Below are 18203 nucleotides of genomic sequence, written 5' to 3'. Positions count from 1 at the left end.
ACCCAAAGCAACTTCTGCAGTGCTGAGCCCTTGCCACTTTCATGTGTTTTGTGGTGCCCTTTGGGACACAGGCATGTTTAAGGAGCTCAGGCAGATTCTTGTTCGATTTTCTGCGGTACTAAGTAACCTCAGAAACACTTGATGACTTCATTGCAGCCAGCTGTTACTGTATAAACAGTTATTTAATATACTGTGTCCTGAAATACCCACTTCTTCATCCAGGGAAACAGATACTATTGCTGTGCAGCACCATATAATCAAGGGAACTGCCCGGCAGGTGACAAGCATGGTGCCTCCTGGGGTCACAGGGATCTAAATAGGCATCACTAGAAAGCAGGGGAGAAATGACTGTCAGCACTTCTACCCTTAGTGACTCCTGCTGGGTAGCTGGTCCTCCAGGATTCTCTCATGCCATCGGTTTTAGCTGACCACGTGGACTTTATTGGCTTCTACATGCTGGTAACTTTTATTTCCAAGAGCAATAGCAGCTATTCAGCCAGAGCTGCAGACTCGTTGATGGTTCACCCTGCTGAAGGTGGATTCAGATCTCTCCTAATTTGTTCCCAAAGAAATGAATGCCGAAACCTTTGTATTAGTCCTGCCATCTGCCTAATTTGTGTTCCATGCCTTAGGAGAGAAATCTTTGTTCCCTTCTCTTCTCTTTGACAGTTTTTCTGGATGAAAGAACTCCAGGAAGAGTGTCAAGCAGAAGTCACTCGTGCTGTACATGCAGCTGTCTGCATACTCTCTGCACCTGTTTGCCTTCCCTATTTCTGACCCTAAAAAATCCTAGGAATTCCTCATTAAAGGTTATTTTCTTTCATCAGCTATCTCCTGACAGCAGCCAAGATGCCCATTTGTCTTTCCAGAGGGAAAAGTGTATGGTGTTTTTCTTTGTTCTGCTGTTCCCAGATCCATGGGCAGAGCTCTTTCTGAAGGTGTCCCCAATTTCTTCTTTGATCTGGGCCAGTTCTGCTCTGCATCTTTCCATGTGACACAGTGACCTACATACCTGTCCTTGCCAGTAATGGGTCATATCCTGCCTCATCTGACCCTCCCTTTTCAAGCCTGATAAAGAGAGATCTTTAATTACCTGGTGGTTTCCACCCACCGGTCCCCAAGTTAAATGTGGTGCTGCCCACCATCCTTGCTTTTCAATAAGAGCTAGCTAACGTAAAGGATTTCCAGGCTTCTCTGTGGAGTCTTAAATCTTAATCCATCCACAATCTTAACTAATTGGATTTGTTTGTAGAAGAAAGCTGCCTGTGGTTTGACTTTCTGCAGAATGAGAAAACCAGTGGCCTACATGGTACTTAATATTCCTCCACCCTTGTAGGTTATTTATGCAGGGAATAAGCAGCAGTACTGCAACACACTAACTTATGTCTTATTTCTGCTTCTAGTATCATTGCTCTAGTAAAACTCAGAATGTAAAATGCTTCTTCTCTTGAGAATAGCTTGTAAGTGCTATCTTATTTTTGCAAGCAGCACTAATGAATTGGTAAACATAAATAAAAACACAAGCAGCCAGGAAAATCCAAACTCAAGAGAGTACCTCATTTTAAACCTAAGAGTCAAACTCAGGGTAGCAATATATGTGTCCAGTGATGACTGAGGAGCTGTGCCTATCATACTGCTGGTGTACTGGTACTGCCTGCTGCTATCCCTGTGTCCTTGGCTGTGCCACATCTGCTCCAGCTGCATAATTAGGTTCAGATGACCAAAAAGCAAGTTTTAGCCAAAGAAACTGCACTCCAACGCTGCCTAAAACGCCACCACATCAAGAATGGAAAATACTGCATACAGCTAATTTAGCAAGGTCTGTGGTTCACATATGTTTTCTGTTTGTTGCCTCAGCCTCCCCCTGGCTGGAGGCAAGCAGCAGGCACCCAGCTGTGCCCAGTTATGGTCAGAGACAGGGAGGGACGGGTTGGAGTTTAAAACAGAGCAAGAGGTCAGCTGTTTGCCTTGGCTTAGAAATAGGGCTCTGGTTTTGTGCTCTCTTTTGATTTTTACCAATTCTGAAGGTTATGAGACTGATTCTAGCTTATTCTGCACTGACGTTACTGTACTGTGCAGTTACATCTGTACTGAGGTTACATCACTGACTCTTGTTTCATTAAGGCAAGGGAGCTGTGAGCCCTGTTCCCTGTAACAGAAAGGGTCAGTCTGAGTTTGCTTCCTGCTGTCTCTGCTCCCCTTTTTGATGGATACCAGTGTCAGGTCTGAACCTCAGTGTAAACCAGGCCCTGCTGAGCATCAGAGACCTACTTGAGACCCTGAAATTTAGGAGAGGGCTATAATGATATCATCTTTTTGAGCTGTTTTTAGGAGTCTTGAAGAACACTGGTTTTTAAAGAAATTTTGATTTAATGCGTTTAGGACTTCTGTGATTGATGGTGTCTATAAATACTATTTAAGCTCACAATAGAATTTTTAGCATACCATTTTCAGGAGGTGGTGAGCCAGGGTTGCTGCCTTGCTCCTGCAGCAGCTTCCCTTGGCTGTGGGGTGACCCTCTGGGTGGCACATCCTTGGCACAAGGGACATGTGGTTGTGGGGCTCCTCAATATCACCTCCCCCTTGTTTTGGCAAAGTTGTTGTCCGAGGAGCATGCTGGGCAGCTGAGGTACACATGGCTACTGGGGAGGGACTTCTGTGCCCAGAGGACAACTCCAAGTCATGAAGAAAATAACCCAGAGGACAGCACAGGCAAATGGGACAAGAGCCTCCAAGCAAATACTCATGGGAGGCACAAAACAGGATAGAGACACGGAGGAAGAGGTAAAATCTGCTCCCATCCTCTGCACCCCTTTCTCAGAGATCTTGAGGGTGTTATTAATAATATTAATGTTTTCTTGGGGAAGGAGGGGGAAAGCATTTTATAAGAATCTGATTATATGTTTCTATATTTAAGAAGGGAAGTTTTTTTGATGCTGAAGTAGGAAAAAAATAGTGGTTTACTATATTAAAATTGGCAAGTACTTAGCGTAATCTAGTGATTAAAGCAGTCTTGACTTGGTACACTTGTAAATCATAAATTCCCACTGCAGAAAGGCTCCTGTGGCATTTTGCCCATTAACCTTTATGTGCTTTGACTCCAGAAGTTCAGGCTGTTCCCTGACTTGTTTAGCTGTTGCTATTAACAAAACACTTGTGCTTGAAATACACAGTGCTTAGCATCCCTGTATTTCTTAGCCTTCGGGTCTCTGAGTACATGCAATATTGATGCCTTGTGGATCATAGAAAAAACCTGGCTCATTAGTGAGGAGATATTAAATAAACATCCCCAAAGAAAGCAAACAAGCTTGGGCATTACAAAGATTATTTTTCAGCCTGAACTGCACTAGCAGAGGCGTAGGAAATGAGAGCTTAGTGAACTGGAGAGAGGAAAGAGGAATCATGCAATATTCACGTGGAGCCAAGATATGTGTCCCCTGCCTGCCTTGCAGACTGGCACAGCAGTCAGTACTGGGTGAAGCAGGAGTGGGGACCTGCTCTGCCTCCTGTCCTGCCTTTCCCAGAGGCCAGATGCTGAGAATGGGGCTTGCAGAAAAGCTTCCTGCCTGGTGGCTGGCAATAAGCCAGTGTAAAGCACAGCCTTTCTGCAAAGCACTGCAACCATGATGGCTAATGCATGCACAAGTCAGTCCTTATTTCTCCTGGGTCTCATCCAAGTTCTGTCTTTGGCTTACTCTTCTCTTTTCTTCACCTTTTAAGAGTATAATGTATGATATTTATCTTTCTCCTTCCTTCTTATAGGCAGTTCTGAGGCCAATGGCTGAAACCACTAGTTAAGATAAAAATACTTGGAGATAAAAAACTTACCACAAGCATTAAATATTCTTAAATAGGCTGGATATGTATTTTGCAAGCCACGTGACATTTATTATTTAGAACTAATTACTTTCTGGCAGTTTAAAAATATGAAAGACAATTTGCTACCCATGTTCAGGGACTCTGAGTTCACGTGAGTCAATCTCAGTCTGAAGACTAAAAAAGGTCACATTGCAATCTGTAAGCAGCTTTAAAACCTTCATGGGCCTTAAAGCATCAGGCTTAGCCAGTGGGGAAAAAGCTCCCTTGGAAAAAGGTAGTTCTGACAGCAGGGAGATAGAAAAGGGAAAGAGCTGATAAGAGCCAACTCCTGCTCTCAATGCAGGGAGAGGAAGTTTTTCTAGAGGCAAAGAATACATGCCTGATTTGTTACTGCTTCAGCTCGTAATTCTCACATTTATTTATCTATCTATCTATCTATTTATTTATTTATTTATTTATTTATTCCAGGCTCATTTCACTCGATCAAACAGAATGCCTGACTTTGCCTTATGGATACGTGAAGCAGTCAAACCTGTGAGTAGTCCCAGCTCCACAGAACCTTGTACTGTGCCCTGGCTCTGCCATTGTGGCCCACATTTCCAACCATTCAGCCACCAGCACCTGGTTGCTGCTGCTTTTTGCTCAGCCAAAACATGCCACAGAAATTCTTTAAATTTCTGTTTTCTTTCCATTCAAACCTCCAGTACTCACCCATGCAAAAAAATTAAAGAGCCCAGGTGTCTCCTGTAACCCAGGAAATGCCAGAAACATATTGAGATTAACTCAACACACATTAACTCCCTTTTTCTTGGCCATACTGAAAAGTGCAAGCATTTCACTTTGGTACAGAAGGTGCCTGAAATCACAGTCCCTCCCCAGGACCAGTTGCCCTGTGGAGAATGTGGACAGACACCTCTTTTGCAAACAGTGCAAAAAGTTACTGTCTGCTGACTTCCCACAGCAGCAGCTCTCCACCTGCTCATGTCTGAATTTACAAATTTGCTCCATTTGGGTTGAGGCAGCAGGAGTGTTTCCATGAGATGCTCAGCTGGAAGATGAGCCCCCAGACCAAGGGCAGGGTGAATGGCAAGTCCTGGAGTAAAGCTGGAGGCAGCTCAGTCTCCCTGGATCAGCACATGGATCCAGGGTGGGAAAGCTCATCCCTGCTCATATGACACAACCACTTTTGCTTATGTATCTCCTACTGGTTCCCTTCAAGTTGGGTTTCCCCCCATGCTGCTTTGCATATTTAAGGTGATTTGGGGCAAAATGCCACCTTGCCACCTTCTTCCTTTAAATGCCTTGCCTGGTTGCAAAGCTAGTGCCAGCTGTCAGCATTGCACTGTGACTAATGTTCATTTTCTTGCACAATAGAATGTTCCACTTCTTATTACCTAACTTTGGCCTTTCTGTAATCTTCACATTTTCCCATTTATTTCATACATTCATTGCAAGTGATTAGGTCTTAGAAGTAGGAATTGCTAGTCTGGTTTCCTCAGGAAATAGGGCTATCATGTTCTGTACATCCTCAGATAACTGTTGAACACACCAGTTGATTTAATTTGGCTGCTGGAGAGTGGCCTTAAAGCTAATTGAATTCCTGCAAGTTTTGTGCGAGCAGGCAGCCAGCTGGAGCAGAGAGGAACCCTGGAGTCACATGCCAGAAAGAAAAGTGGCAGATACATTTTTTCTTAGTAGATACCAAAAAGTTCATAAGGGAGATACACTTAGTTAGGCACCAAAAAAAGTGCCTCAGTTTGTACCTTCAAATAAGTATGAGAAACAAACCCATAAGAAACCTGGACTCCTGCAGTGTTTATGAAGTTACTTTTAGGTTGTTTGCACTGTGATGACAATAGTTTTAGATCCCTGAAAGGGATTTTTAATGTATTGTTATAGACCATGAAAAAAAATAACTGCAACGATGCTGATAAAGGTAGACAAAGGAAATCTAATCACCAAAGGTTCATCTGGCAACTGCAGGGCACAAAATCTCACCCTACAATTTTGGGGTTTTTTTGCTGGCAGCAGATTCTCATCCCTCACCCACTCCATTCCCCTTCCTTGGACAACCTTAAAATTAGTCAGATGATGTGTAGACATGTGTAGTCCCACAAGAAAGGAGCTGGCTTGGAAATGGCAAGTGCTGCATCTAAACCTGGCTCCAGGTTTCCAGCTCCTGACTGCTTACACAGCAAAGGTGATAAGGACAGTACTGAAATCAGTGTGATCTTTTGCATGGTGACACATGCCTGCCCAGAACTGGACAAAAGGGAGGATTTAACCACAGATTGTCTCTTTTTTTTCTGTAAATAGGCATTTTTTTCCACTGTAAGGCGATTCCATAAAAAATAAATAAAACAGAAAAGGCTTCTGCAGCAGTTGGGCTGACAGGTTTCATACAATAGTGCCATGTTACAGAGATAAACATCAGTGCTTAGCTTACAGATTGTCTCAACACCTGGAAGGCTGTTATAGAGACAGGTTTAATAATTAATTGCTATTTCTCTGAGACAATGTACCCTGGATCTCTTAAGGTCCATATTGCACACCAGGTAACAGGAGGAGTAGGCAAAAGAGACAAAAGCATTAGAAAAGATAAAAAGAATGAGATCAAATGACATTATTCCTCATGTCATGGTGGAAATGGGTCTATACTCAGCTGGTCCTGCATGGAGGTTGCCTGGAGATGTTTTGATATACTTGAGGTCAAAATACTTGTATTTCAAAGTTGCTTTTAAGTAAATGATTCTCATACAGCTGGTGACAGGAAAGAAGATGGAAACAGATAAATTCCTTGATATGACTGTGTTGGGTTTGTCATGTCACCATGCACAGCTGAAGATACTGAGGAGTTGTTTTATAACCAGAAAAATATTATATCTGGAAATGATGTTGAAAGGTCCTTACAGGATATTTTTTCTGTATGTAGTATGTATTATTCTCCTCTACATGTAGCAGTACATTTTGTGTAAGACATAAACCTAGTGAAGTTGAATGCTACAGTGAAGAGATAAATAAGGAAAAAAATCAGTCTGCTGAGCTTCTTAATGACCACGACCCAAACCACAAACCTGGACTGCACTGTGGCAGCAGGGGTGCACTAACATCAGCTTCTCTGTGTGCCTCAGGCACGTCCCCATGTCAGCTGCACATCCTGCTAGTAGGGAAACTCCAGCACAGAGTGTAATCTTATCATACAAGCTCATTTCACCAAATGTGTGTGTTTACTGATGTGAACATTCTCATCTTAATGAAACTGATGAAATTAGGGAAATTATGAACACATCCAAGATAGCTACAAGGACAGGACTAAGTGCTGATGCCTGCTGTGCTGGGTTTAGGCTGCCAGTGATCAGTGTGTCTTTTGTCATTGAGCAAATCCTGTTGACATCCTGGGCAAGATGCAAATCCTCTCTTTCCCCAGGTTTTTATTGCTGAGGAGGATCTTGATTTCAGTGAGTCATATGGTGTTCTTTTGTGAACATGTCGGCTCAGATGGCCTTGAAAAATATGTTTCCTTATGAATTGAAGCTGGCTCTCAAGCTTCTTTGGTAAGCACAGTGCACAAATTGAAATACTAATCATGGATCTGTGTAGTTAAACTACTTGTACAGATGGGTCTGATGCTGTTGGTTGCATTTTCCCATTGCTACTGCAAAAGGAAGGAACTCCTGAGCTGGAACAGGGGTTTAATAGAGGAAATTATTTGGGATTGCAACAGCCTCTCTAAGAGACGGTTGCTGAGGAAAAGCTCTGTTGGCAACCTTCCTCTTGGTTTGTGTCCAGATCCTCAAAGTATAAGTCATCCTAAGCCAACTGAAGAGTACTTTTATACTACCTGAGTTTCTTTATCATCATTTCTGGCAGCTTTCATCTGTTAATGTGCAAAGAAAAACCATCCTAGGCTGAAACACAGTATTTATCAAACAAGTTTTAAAGATTTTAAAATATGTAATGGAAAATAGTATGTGAAGAAGCAGTAGAAGATTGAAGAGTGTTTGTGGAGATGAGGGAGTCACAGTCCTGGTTTCAAAAAACAGCAAATAAGTTGTGTGATTTCATAATGTCTGGGGTTTTAAGCAAGTTCTGGAATGTGCAGTTGTGAAAATTTGTAAAAATTGAACCCATTTCAATTTTGGTTCCATCTCAATAAAGAGATTTTTTCTATCTCTCCCTTAGCTAAAAGGGCTGGCACTCTTACTATCCACCACTGCTTTGGCACTAGTAGTAACATGCTGCATTTGCTGAGTACTTTATGTATTTCCCCTGTTGGAAAAATATTAGTTAATTAAATCTTCCTTTAATCTTCCTTCCTGCAGTATTTCTGCAATAAGAGCAGTCATTAGAATTGGCTTTACTTTATGGGCAAGAATAAGGGAGAATGGAGAGTTTAAGTGACCTAACCATAGCAAATTAGTGGCAAAATTTGGATGGTGCTCTTGATTTCTGTATATGCTCTAAAGACTCATGAAAATTATATCCTTTAATCATTCAGCTGAATAGCTGAATTATCTTGAGGTTTCTCTCTAAAAAAAAAAAAAAAAAGGAGGACTGGTGTATCTCTGTATTTCACATCAAGTCCTCTGCAATGGTTCACTTTTTACTTGGTTGTTAGTGATGAGAAAGGACCCTCTTGAAAATCTGATTTCCTCTGTGGAGTTTTCTAGGAACTGGAGATTGGGTGAATAATTTTATTGGGACAGTAAATTCTAAAGGAAAGACTATGTCATTCTTTAACAATAGTGCTTTCTGAGATGACAGCACAATAGATTACAGGTGTACAGCAGATTCCTAAATTCAATCAGTTGACTCATTGTGCTGGGTGGATCGAATAAGAGCAGTGGCAAAGGGTTGGGTCACTGAAGTCACATGGAAGCTTTACCACTGCCTTAAGTCAGCACTGGGTGATCCCCTTTTGAAGAACAGTCAAAGATAAAAGCTCACACTGAAAAAAATTATTTTGTCAAAGGCACCTACTTAGTGTGTTTTTAAAAAGAACTCTTCCAACCTAGCACATTTTAAAAAGTGTACCCTGCACTAAGGATGAAGCCATTAACCTGTTAAGATTTTCATCATTTTAGTGATAGGACAAGGAGAAGTGGCTTTAAACTGAAAGAGGACAGATTTAGATTTGATTTTAGGAAGAAATTTTTTACTGTGAAGGTGGGGAGGCACTAGAACAGGTTGCCCAGAGAAGCTCTGGATGCCCAATCCCTGAAGTGCTTAAGGTAAAGTAGGATGAGGCTCTGAGCAATTTGGTTTAGTGGAAGGTGTCCCTGCCCATGGCAGAGGGTCTGGAACTCAATGATTTTTAAGGTCCAAACCAAACCAAACCATTCTGTGATTCAGACTTGAATAATGGTCAGTGTTTGAGACTTCAAAGAAAAGAAAGGAAAAAGTTTTTTTTAAAAGCCAAAAAAAGCAAGCATGAGAGATCCCAAATGTTTCCTACTTATGTAATGATGACAGGAAAATTCTGTTCTGACCCTTGATTTTCTGCTTCCATCTTGAAGATTTGCTTATCCCTACATTTGTGACCAAAATGCACGTATTCTTGCATAATAAAATTATGTGGCCTTTTCTGTTGCTTTTTAGTGTCCTGTGCCCCAGCAGCAATGTATGGATGGTATATTTCCTCAGGGATGCAGTGGGGGTTGTAAACTGCTAGGCTTGGGAGCCACTTCATAGAAGAGGGAGCAGGAGCTGGAGTCAGTAATCACACTGTGTCCCACTGCATTTATCCCCTGTCATACATTAATTCATGGATATTAAGTCCAGCAGGGACTGTTCTGATCATCTATGCTGAACTTCTGCTTATGTTGTATAATTTAACCTTCTTTCCTGCACTGGACCGAACAACCTGTGTCTGCACAAGTATGTATTTTTAGAAACACCATTAATCCTGATTTAATCATTTCATATCATTAAGAATTCTGAAGAAAAAAAAAAAAACAGCTTTGGAAAGTTATTCATGGGATTTTTCTAAATGTAACCAGGAGATAATTAGTGTGCCCAGGATGATGCTAGAAGTTATTAGCTAAGGCCAGGGAACAAAACCAGGTGAGCACTCTCCCAGCCTGTGCCATCAGTATATAAAAAAATCATTCCACTCCAACATCCATAGGACGTTCTCAAGCAAATTGAAATGCACAATTTGTCTTTCTTAAACCACAGGGTGTTAGTTTCATTAAGTGGTCCTGTATGGGAGGCTTCATTGTGGGGTCTCTTACTGTTCTGGACTATATTCTAAGGTGAAAAGATGCTCTTTAGAGAGCTGACAGCCAGTGTAAGATGAGGGTTCAGAAATGCTTAACTGGTTTTGTTGTCCTTTAAGTGGCTGAACAATTAAATAGCTGTGCAGCAGTCTTCTTTAACATGAGGGATTTTGGATGTGAAGAGGCAGGGGACACAGCTGCTGGCTTCTAGGCTTGACCCCCTAGCTTGTGTTTATACTTTTGACAGAATTAACCATCATAAGGCGAGTTGAATGCAGGGCAGGTACTGACCAGAAAACAGAAATCTATTGGAACACTTTCTCTTAATCAAGCAAATTTCCACTGTTTCTTATGCAAACGTGCCACAATTTAGCTCATTGCCTGTGCTTTCTAATCAAATGTAAACAAACAGGCACACTCCTCTCTGTCCTTTTAAGGGGATATAATGTGTGTTCTTAAGAATTTGGGCCACAGGTTTTGAAGAGAAAATCTGCTTAGTGGCCTAGATATTAATAAAGCTGCTAGCAAATATAGAGAGAGATAGATGAATGCCAGATGTGCAGATGCAGTTAGGAGGAACTGTTACAGGCATGGGAGTTATTTGTCCCTGAGTATGCTTCCCTGCTCACCCAACCCACGTGCAGTGTGCTCTCTGTAGGGTTTCATGGGCACTGGATGCATTTATTCTGAAGTCCAAGGAACAAGTGTTACAGGGTGAAGGTCTTTGATACCAAAGCTAATAAGAAAAGGAAGGAGGAAGGAAAGCAAGAAAGAGGTATCAAAGTCTCCATATATTTATTATAATCCTAGATTGAGAACCACTAAACTGGCCCTAAATCTGCCAGTGAGGTCTCCTTGACAAAGCTACAGAAGCAGCCAACATGTTATGGTTGTAGGCGCTTAGCTTCTCAGACATGGAGAGAGTTTTGGTGTCTTAAGGCAGGTATATTATTAATATATATAGCAATATATATATATATATAGCAATTTAACAAAACCAAAAAAATACCCCAACCCAAATCAATTAAAAAAAAAAAAAAAAAACACAACCTAAAGCAAACCAAAAGACCCCAACCAACCAAAAAACCCAAAACCAAAAGCAAAACAAAACAAAACAAAAAACCAAAGAAACACCCCCAAAATGCCAAACAACTTATGATTTTACTAATTTAATTATTGGTTAAAGGGTTTTGTCCAGAGCACCAGCTGAGGTACTCATTTTAAACCCCATATGTTTTTCACTTACAGGTTTAAGACTAGACTAGCCCACCATATTTTATATATGGGCAAGGTTCTTTAATTAATTTTGTAACCTCATTGTTTGCAACATTGAAATATGTATTATTCCTTTATCCCAGTTTTATATTCTGGTAATGATACTGGCATAATCTTTTCACAGTCTTTGAGTGTTTACTGCAGAGAAACCTATTCTGAACAATTTTTTCTCCTTCTTGGCTTCTTTATGATTACTTACTAGGTTAAATCAGAAGAGAAAAAACCTTTCCTATACTTAACAGGCTTTGATGAGCCGTAAATTTAGACTCACATCATACTTTGAATGTACTGGGAGTGAGGACTGATATGGGCAATGGACTGTGAGCCACAAGTTTCCTTTGCCTGGATTCATAGTGATAGTAAAATACAGATCACTATTCAAAAAATAAACATTCTTAAAAATAAGCTGTCATACAAAATGCACATATCCCTGTAAAATAACATTCAGTCACAATAGGCTGTATGAAATGGGGTTTTGTTCAGAGACTGCCTCCAGACAGTATAAAGAATTCACTGTATTTATCTGATTACTATTCTCTCCAGGAGCAAGTCATTTATTGTATTGTAAATCTGGCCACCTACCAGCGGTGAAAGCCTGTGCTCAGTGGAGCCCAGCTTTCCCAAGGAGTAAAAAGCTGAGCTGGCATGCTAGTTCTGACTAGGGTAGACTACTGGCCTTCCTTGGAATTAGACCATATGATCAAATTTTATCATAGTTTCATCTGATGAAGCAATATATAGCACAAAGATTGTGAAGCAAGCATGTTTAGCAATTTAACAAGCTGCTAATGTATTGTAGGATTTGATCCAAACTCCACTGTAGTTCATGGAGAGGAATGGTTGAATGGTTTTTCAAACACCCCTTGAATTAGAGAGGGAGAAATTAAAACAGTGGAAAACTTTAGGAAAAGAAGAGCAAAGCAAAAAAAAGCAGAATAAAATCATGGGCTAATCGGCACTATGCCACAGCTCTCCCTTTTTAGTCCCAATGTATGGTGGACACTATTTATAATATTTTTTCATGTATTCTGTATGGCAAGGCCACAGCTAGGAGCTTACCTGTTTCTGGAAGGGAAGCCACCTGCATAAAGAGCTTGGCAGCTGGGTGTAAGGTTCTCCTGTCTGCACCAAACCTTGACAGAAAGATTTGCCTTTGCCCTACCTCACACTTCCCTTGATAGGCAAATGGTGATGCCTCTGCCTCTCTTCAGGCCTGCCCCTATCAGTCCCCTCCCAGGGTTGTAGGCTCTTCATTTGCCTGCTGTTTTGCCACAAAACCTCTCTTTTGTCCTCTACTCATTGAGGATTCAGTCATGCCTCAGAAACAGAGACCAATCACTTGTTCTAGGATTTCAGAACTAATCTTAACATAACCTGTTTGCATGAAAAAATCACTTCCTTGAATGACATTGAATAAAAATTAATGTGAATGCTTATCTGATAAGGTACTTTTTTTCTTTATGGAACTATTCTTCAAGTCTTTGTATGGTCTCAATTTGCCCTTCTTTCAGGCTCAAATTCAACCCATGTCAAATAACTTTGAGCTCCGTTAGAATCACCAAACTTTTACTTCACTGAACTTTCTTCCATGAAGCCAAAGTTGGTTTTGTGTCCATTCTATTTGCAGTTCCAGCCAATGCAGCAGATGTTATTCAAATACACAAAACATTTATTTGGTCCACCGTGAAGCTAGAATCACTAATTGCTCATTGACAAGATCGGTGCTGGCAAGAGAAAATGCTATTGGGAAAAGCAGCATGTTACTTGAGTAAATCCCCCTTCAGGAGGTCATGCTAAGCCATGGAAAAGTGGGGTACTCAGCAACAGAGAAGCTTTGGGAAAGCTGTATGTGATCTGCCAATTTGACATTGAAGTCAGTAGATCAGTAGGTCTCTGTGCCTCTCCCCCAAAGAAATATTTCTTTTTTCTTTGAAAAAAGAACCAAGTAAATGATGAAAAATTTCATATTGATGTGGCTGGGATGAGATGCTTTGAAGTTTTATTTTATGTTTTGTGAGTTAAAGGCTCTTGGCAGGTGAAAAGCTGTATGGCATATGAAATGGCAGCTGCAGAGATTAAAAAGGGACATTGGAACACCTCATTTAGGAATACCAAAGGGTATTTTTGGTATTCCATTTAGGAATACCAAAAAATGGTGCTGTTTTGCCAGGCTGATCTGTGCTGCTCAGGTTGATAACAGGTGCAGACCATGAGCCAGCCATGAGACCCAGACATTGGGTCTGTCACACTGGTGGGGTTCTCCATGAGGAGATGCAAATCTTCCACTTGCCCAGGCTCTTTTCCCAGCTTGTCTTCGGGTGCCCTACAGCACTGAAAACACAGCCACACCTCTGTGGGTGTGTGTGCCTCTGAGGTGTGCCACAAACAGGGAGTTTGGCCAGCGGCCTCATTCATGTGGGTTTCATGTCCCCTCCTCTCGCCCACATCGGAGCAGAGCCACTGGGGCGTGTACAGCTCGCCTCCAGAAACTCAGGGCAGGGAAACATGGGGTTATATCATCATTTTTGGAGGAGTTTGGGGTTTTTTAATTCTGTTCAAGCATTCAGTAAACATTCATAAAGCTCATATTCTCAAAAGTATTTATTATTGCTTTTATATTAATTATAGGAACTGTTGTTGCTTTGTCACATGGGAAGTAAAGAACTGCTTTGACTAACTAAATACTCAAGTCAGGTTGGAGAAGGTTGTAGATAATTTCATTAATCACAGCAGCTGTTTATTGCTGTTCATGAGATGTAAGGAAGAAGAAATGGCTGTTCTTAAGCATGAGACTGCACCCATGCTGCTTCCTCAGACAGTTAAAAAAGTGTTCTGCCCATGTCTTGAAATATGTAATGACAGGTGTACTTCTTATAAGTTAGAGTTTAGAGTTCTTAGAATTTAACACCACTAATACCCAGTATATAATTTGTACATACCTTCCCCTAGCAGCAGAATGAGCTATGTGATGTATAGAGCAAGTTAAAAGTTTGCAGTGAAATGGGAATTCTGAATGCTCTATGGTGTGTCCTGTTCTTATCTATCAAAGGTTGAAAAGGACAGAAATATCAGAATTTGAGACTGCATTAATGAATGCACAGAAAAAAAAAGAAAATAAAAACCACTTATCCAACTTTGAAAGTAGTTTCCCAGAAAAAGTACCACTCTCAAAAAGGCACTCTCAAAAATCTAAACCCATGTGTTTTACTCCAATGTGCTGTAAAATGAATGAAATCTGGTATAGTAAGAGGGTGGAAAAGAATCTAGTGCATTGGATATTGATTGATTGCAAGTAATTTGAGAATCATATTTTATATCTTTAAAAGATGGGAGAATTATTCTACAGTAGACATATATAAGAAGTATATGTAATGCTTGCAAAAAATCTGGCTTCCATCAATGTGTATAAACCCTGCTGGGTCAGCTTCTCAGCAGCATAAGCAATGGTAATCACTCTGAAATCAATGACCCAAACTCTGACAATTTGGACTGGCTACAGGTCTGCCTGTATTCATTTTTCATACGATAAATACAGAAAGGGCAGTGGTAAGACTGCTTTCCATGCAGGGCAATTGCTTATCTACCCCAATCAAAAGGGCTAATTCCCAGATCAGAGTCAGATGATTAATCTGTGCACAATGTTCCGTACAGGGTCTTCGTATTGTGGTCAGCAGCCCATGGAAAACCCGAGTGGGATGGAACACCACGTCTTCTCCCCTTGGCTGCCAGGCAGTAAAAACTTTCTGTCGCTGCTTATGTGGTCCAGATTCACTCCGTGGCCTGGAGCTAAAAGATACCTAATAACTAATGAATCTTTGGAATTGCACAGTTCCCAGTTCCACACTTGAATTATATATTTAAGACTATTTACCAAAATGGCACAGCATTCTTTGAAGTTGAAAGCTTCTGCTTTTCACAGGCATATTTTTTTATGTCCTCTCTTGGAAAATTGTGGGTGGATTATGTAAGTGTTATGGGTGTTTATTATTATCTGTACTGGGAAATCAATTGGTGCTGCAGAGGGTAACAGCAAACACCGAGAGCAAAGAGGAGATGATACTCTCCTGTGGTGATACAGACGACAATGATAGATAGTAAATAAATGGTCAGAGAAAACCCTACTGTTAGCCTGGCAGGATTGACCTTAAACAGCTTTGCAAGCTTATATGTATTTTCTTTTCAGCCTGCCACCAAAGCAAAAGTAATGGGTGCAATACACATGGAGGCTGTGTGCCAGCAACAAAATTGCATTTGCATCAGTTTTGTTTGTGTTTAGAAAAACTGCTCTTGGGTCTGTTTGCTTGAGTAATGAAGCAAGAATTTCATTATTTCAATGTGAGGCTCTGGCCTGAAGTGGAATATCAACCATTAGTCCTTCACTGTTCTTGTAGGCAAAAAAATAATACGAAAAATATATCCAAGTGTTTGACTTTCTCATGGTCCTCTGAAAACCTCAGTCACTGTGTCTATTTAGCATCCCATGATTGAAAGCATGTGCCAGTACTCTACTGCACCCCTGGTTCCTGGTTCAGCCTTTCAGTTTGTCCTTTCTGTAGCTTTAAGTGCTGGTGGCAGGGATCTCTCCAAGGATGATTGTCACGTTAAGTCTTACAGAGGTCACAGTGACACAACAGCCTCTCTTTGCCAGACACAGTTCAAACATATCATGAGCCACAATACCTGCCTGCAGTGAGGCACAAACCCTATCTGTGGCAAGTAGGAAACCCCCATTGCTTTCTGAAATAAAGATACAATGCCTAGTTTAATTCCACCTTGGCTATTTATGTTGTCCAGTCACATTTGGCAGTGGTATCACCGGGACATAGCACTGTGCATTTCCTGCTCTGACTGTTGTTGACAGCCTGTTCACACTGTTAGCTGGTACTTGCAGCATGGTCATGGGCATTCTCATGTCTGGGAAATAAGCAGAACTGTTTGAACTGCTCCACATCACACTGCAGAATTCATTGCATCTCAGAGAAAAATTACATTTCTCTCTTACTTAGTATAGGCCTAAATCTACCACCTCTGAATTCAGTAACAAACTGTGACTGATTCCGGGGCAAATCTGGCTCCAGTCCTTCATTGGCAGATGGACTTTGGATAGCAGTGAGTGAAACTTGCACTGTATGTGTAAGGTAGTATTGATTTTCTATGGGGCCTAATAAGTAAGTTTCTATTACTTCTTCAGGTCCTAGCCTTGCCAATTATAAAAACTTGTTACTGTTTTCTGAAGGACAGCATTTTTGGGGAAAGCTAGCAACATTCATGTGAAAGAAATATAATTAAAATGTGGTAGACTATTAGAAATGCAAGATCAAATTACTGTCCGCTGGGAAAAGTGAATCTGAGTGTGCCTAATGACCTCCTTTAGAAAGTGATACTCATCTAAGAAGATATATTGTCATTTTTATTGATAATCTGCTATATTAATGCTTGAAAATAGTTTAACTTAGGCAATTAATAAATTTTAGGGGGTCTGCATTTAAAGATCCAGTGGAATATAAAAGTGACAGACATTTCTTTCTCATTGGGATCTCAGATATGCTTAGAGTTCATGGTATCAAAAAAAATGGCAAATAAATATGAAAGCCTAAAAGGAAGACTGCTTAACACACTTAATTGTGATGACAACCAAAGTAAGAGATGTCAGAATAAATATGTTATAATGCTAGTGAAAAATAAACTGAAATAAAGCAGATTTCATTCTGGCCCTATTAAAATTTTATATAGTTTAAGGCAAGTTGAACAATTCCTGTCCAACCACAGCTATGAAAAAGTCAAATTAGATTATACCACTCTGGATATAGGGTTAGCTCATATAGTGATGAATGGGATTTAACTTAATCTCTGATGACTGTTCAGTTGTGGTCAGCACGTTCTAACAAATTTACCTTGATTTTCCATAACTTTATTTAAAGCACGGCCATATCTGGCTGGGTAGACAAGGTTTTAGTTTGTACTTGAAGGCTTGGTGATTTTTAGGGTGATTTTTATGACATAACTACTTCAACAAAAGCTCTTGCATAGATACAATAACATCAGGGAGGAAAAAAAAAAAAAACCAAGTGGTGGTTTTGATGTTTTGGCTTATGTTGCTTGCCAGACTAGAATGCATTTTATAGGCAAAAAGCCTCTAATTATGTAGGAGGAGTTTACTGGCAGAACTCTACCAGCACGACAAAACTTTCAAGTGTAAAAGGGAGCTAAGTGCTTATTTAAGTCAGCGTGTCTTCTAACCACTTAACAAAGTATAATTTGTTTTCCAAAACCTCCCCTTCCCCAGCCACACAGTGGGTCTGACTCTTACCCAGTTCAGAAGTCAACAGAAGGACACCAGCCCACCTGAGAGAGATCAGGCCTGACCCTTTAAAGAAAGGCTGCATTAATGGGATTCTCCCACTAGCAGAGGGTGGTATAATGAGAAAAGCAACACCCTGGGAAGTACAAAAACATGCAAAAAATTAGTCTGCTTGTCCTAGTCCTACTTACTGACACATTTATATGACTTTTCACCATCCTGTAGAACTCATGCCAGCTCTAACTTCCTTACTAATCAGTGCACGGGTGCAGCTGGGACAAAAGGGATTTAAGAGATGTTATGGCACACCAGGCAGGCTGTGCCCTGCATGGAACAGGTTCTCCCTCAACCCCATACAGCTGCTGGCTCTGGCTGCCTTAACAGCTGCAGGAGACTCTTTTCTTGTCTGTGGATGGGCTGCTGTGGCTAGATGCATCTGTGTGATGCTGTGTGGGGAAGCCTTACCAGCTCGGGTTGTCAATAGCTTGGCTCATTCTGCTAATTCACAGAGCAGATGTACTCAGGAAGGTTGGGCAGGAGGTCAGATTTAAGGGATTACAGCAATTGAGCAGCACTGTACCTGCCTGTTG

The 18203-nt window shown here is 40.9% G+C and overlaps 1 protein-coding gene across 1 annotated transcript in view; it reads left to right on the top strand.

The window, feature by feature from the left end:
* PLB1 (phospholipase B1) overlaps nt 1-18203 on the top strand; it is a 109907-nt gene that overhangs the window by 84920 nt on the left and 6784 nt on the right. The window contains exon 58 of the mRNA XM_072927604.1: nt 4288-4353. Coding sequence (XP_072783705.1) covers nt 4288-4353 — 66 coding nt within the window. The remainder of the gene's footprint in view (nt 1-4287; nt 4354-18203) is intronic.

Source organism: Taeniopygia guttata, chromosome 3 (genome assembly GCF_048771995.1).
Source record: "Taeniopygia guttata chromosome 3, bTaeGut7.mat, whole genome shotgun sequence".
In the NCBI taxonomy this organism is placed as follows: Eukaryota; Metazoa; Chordata; class Aves; order Passeriformes; family Estrildidae; genus Taeniopygia; species Taeniopygia guttata.
The sequence above is the reverse complement of the archived record's forward strand: the minus strand, read 5'-3'. Positions and strand labels throughout refer to the sequence as shown.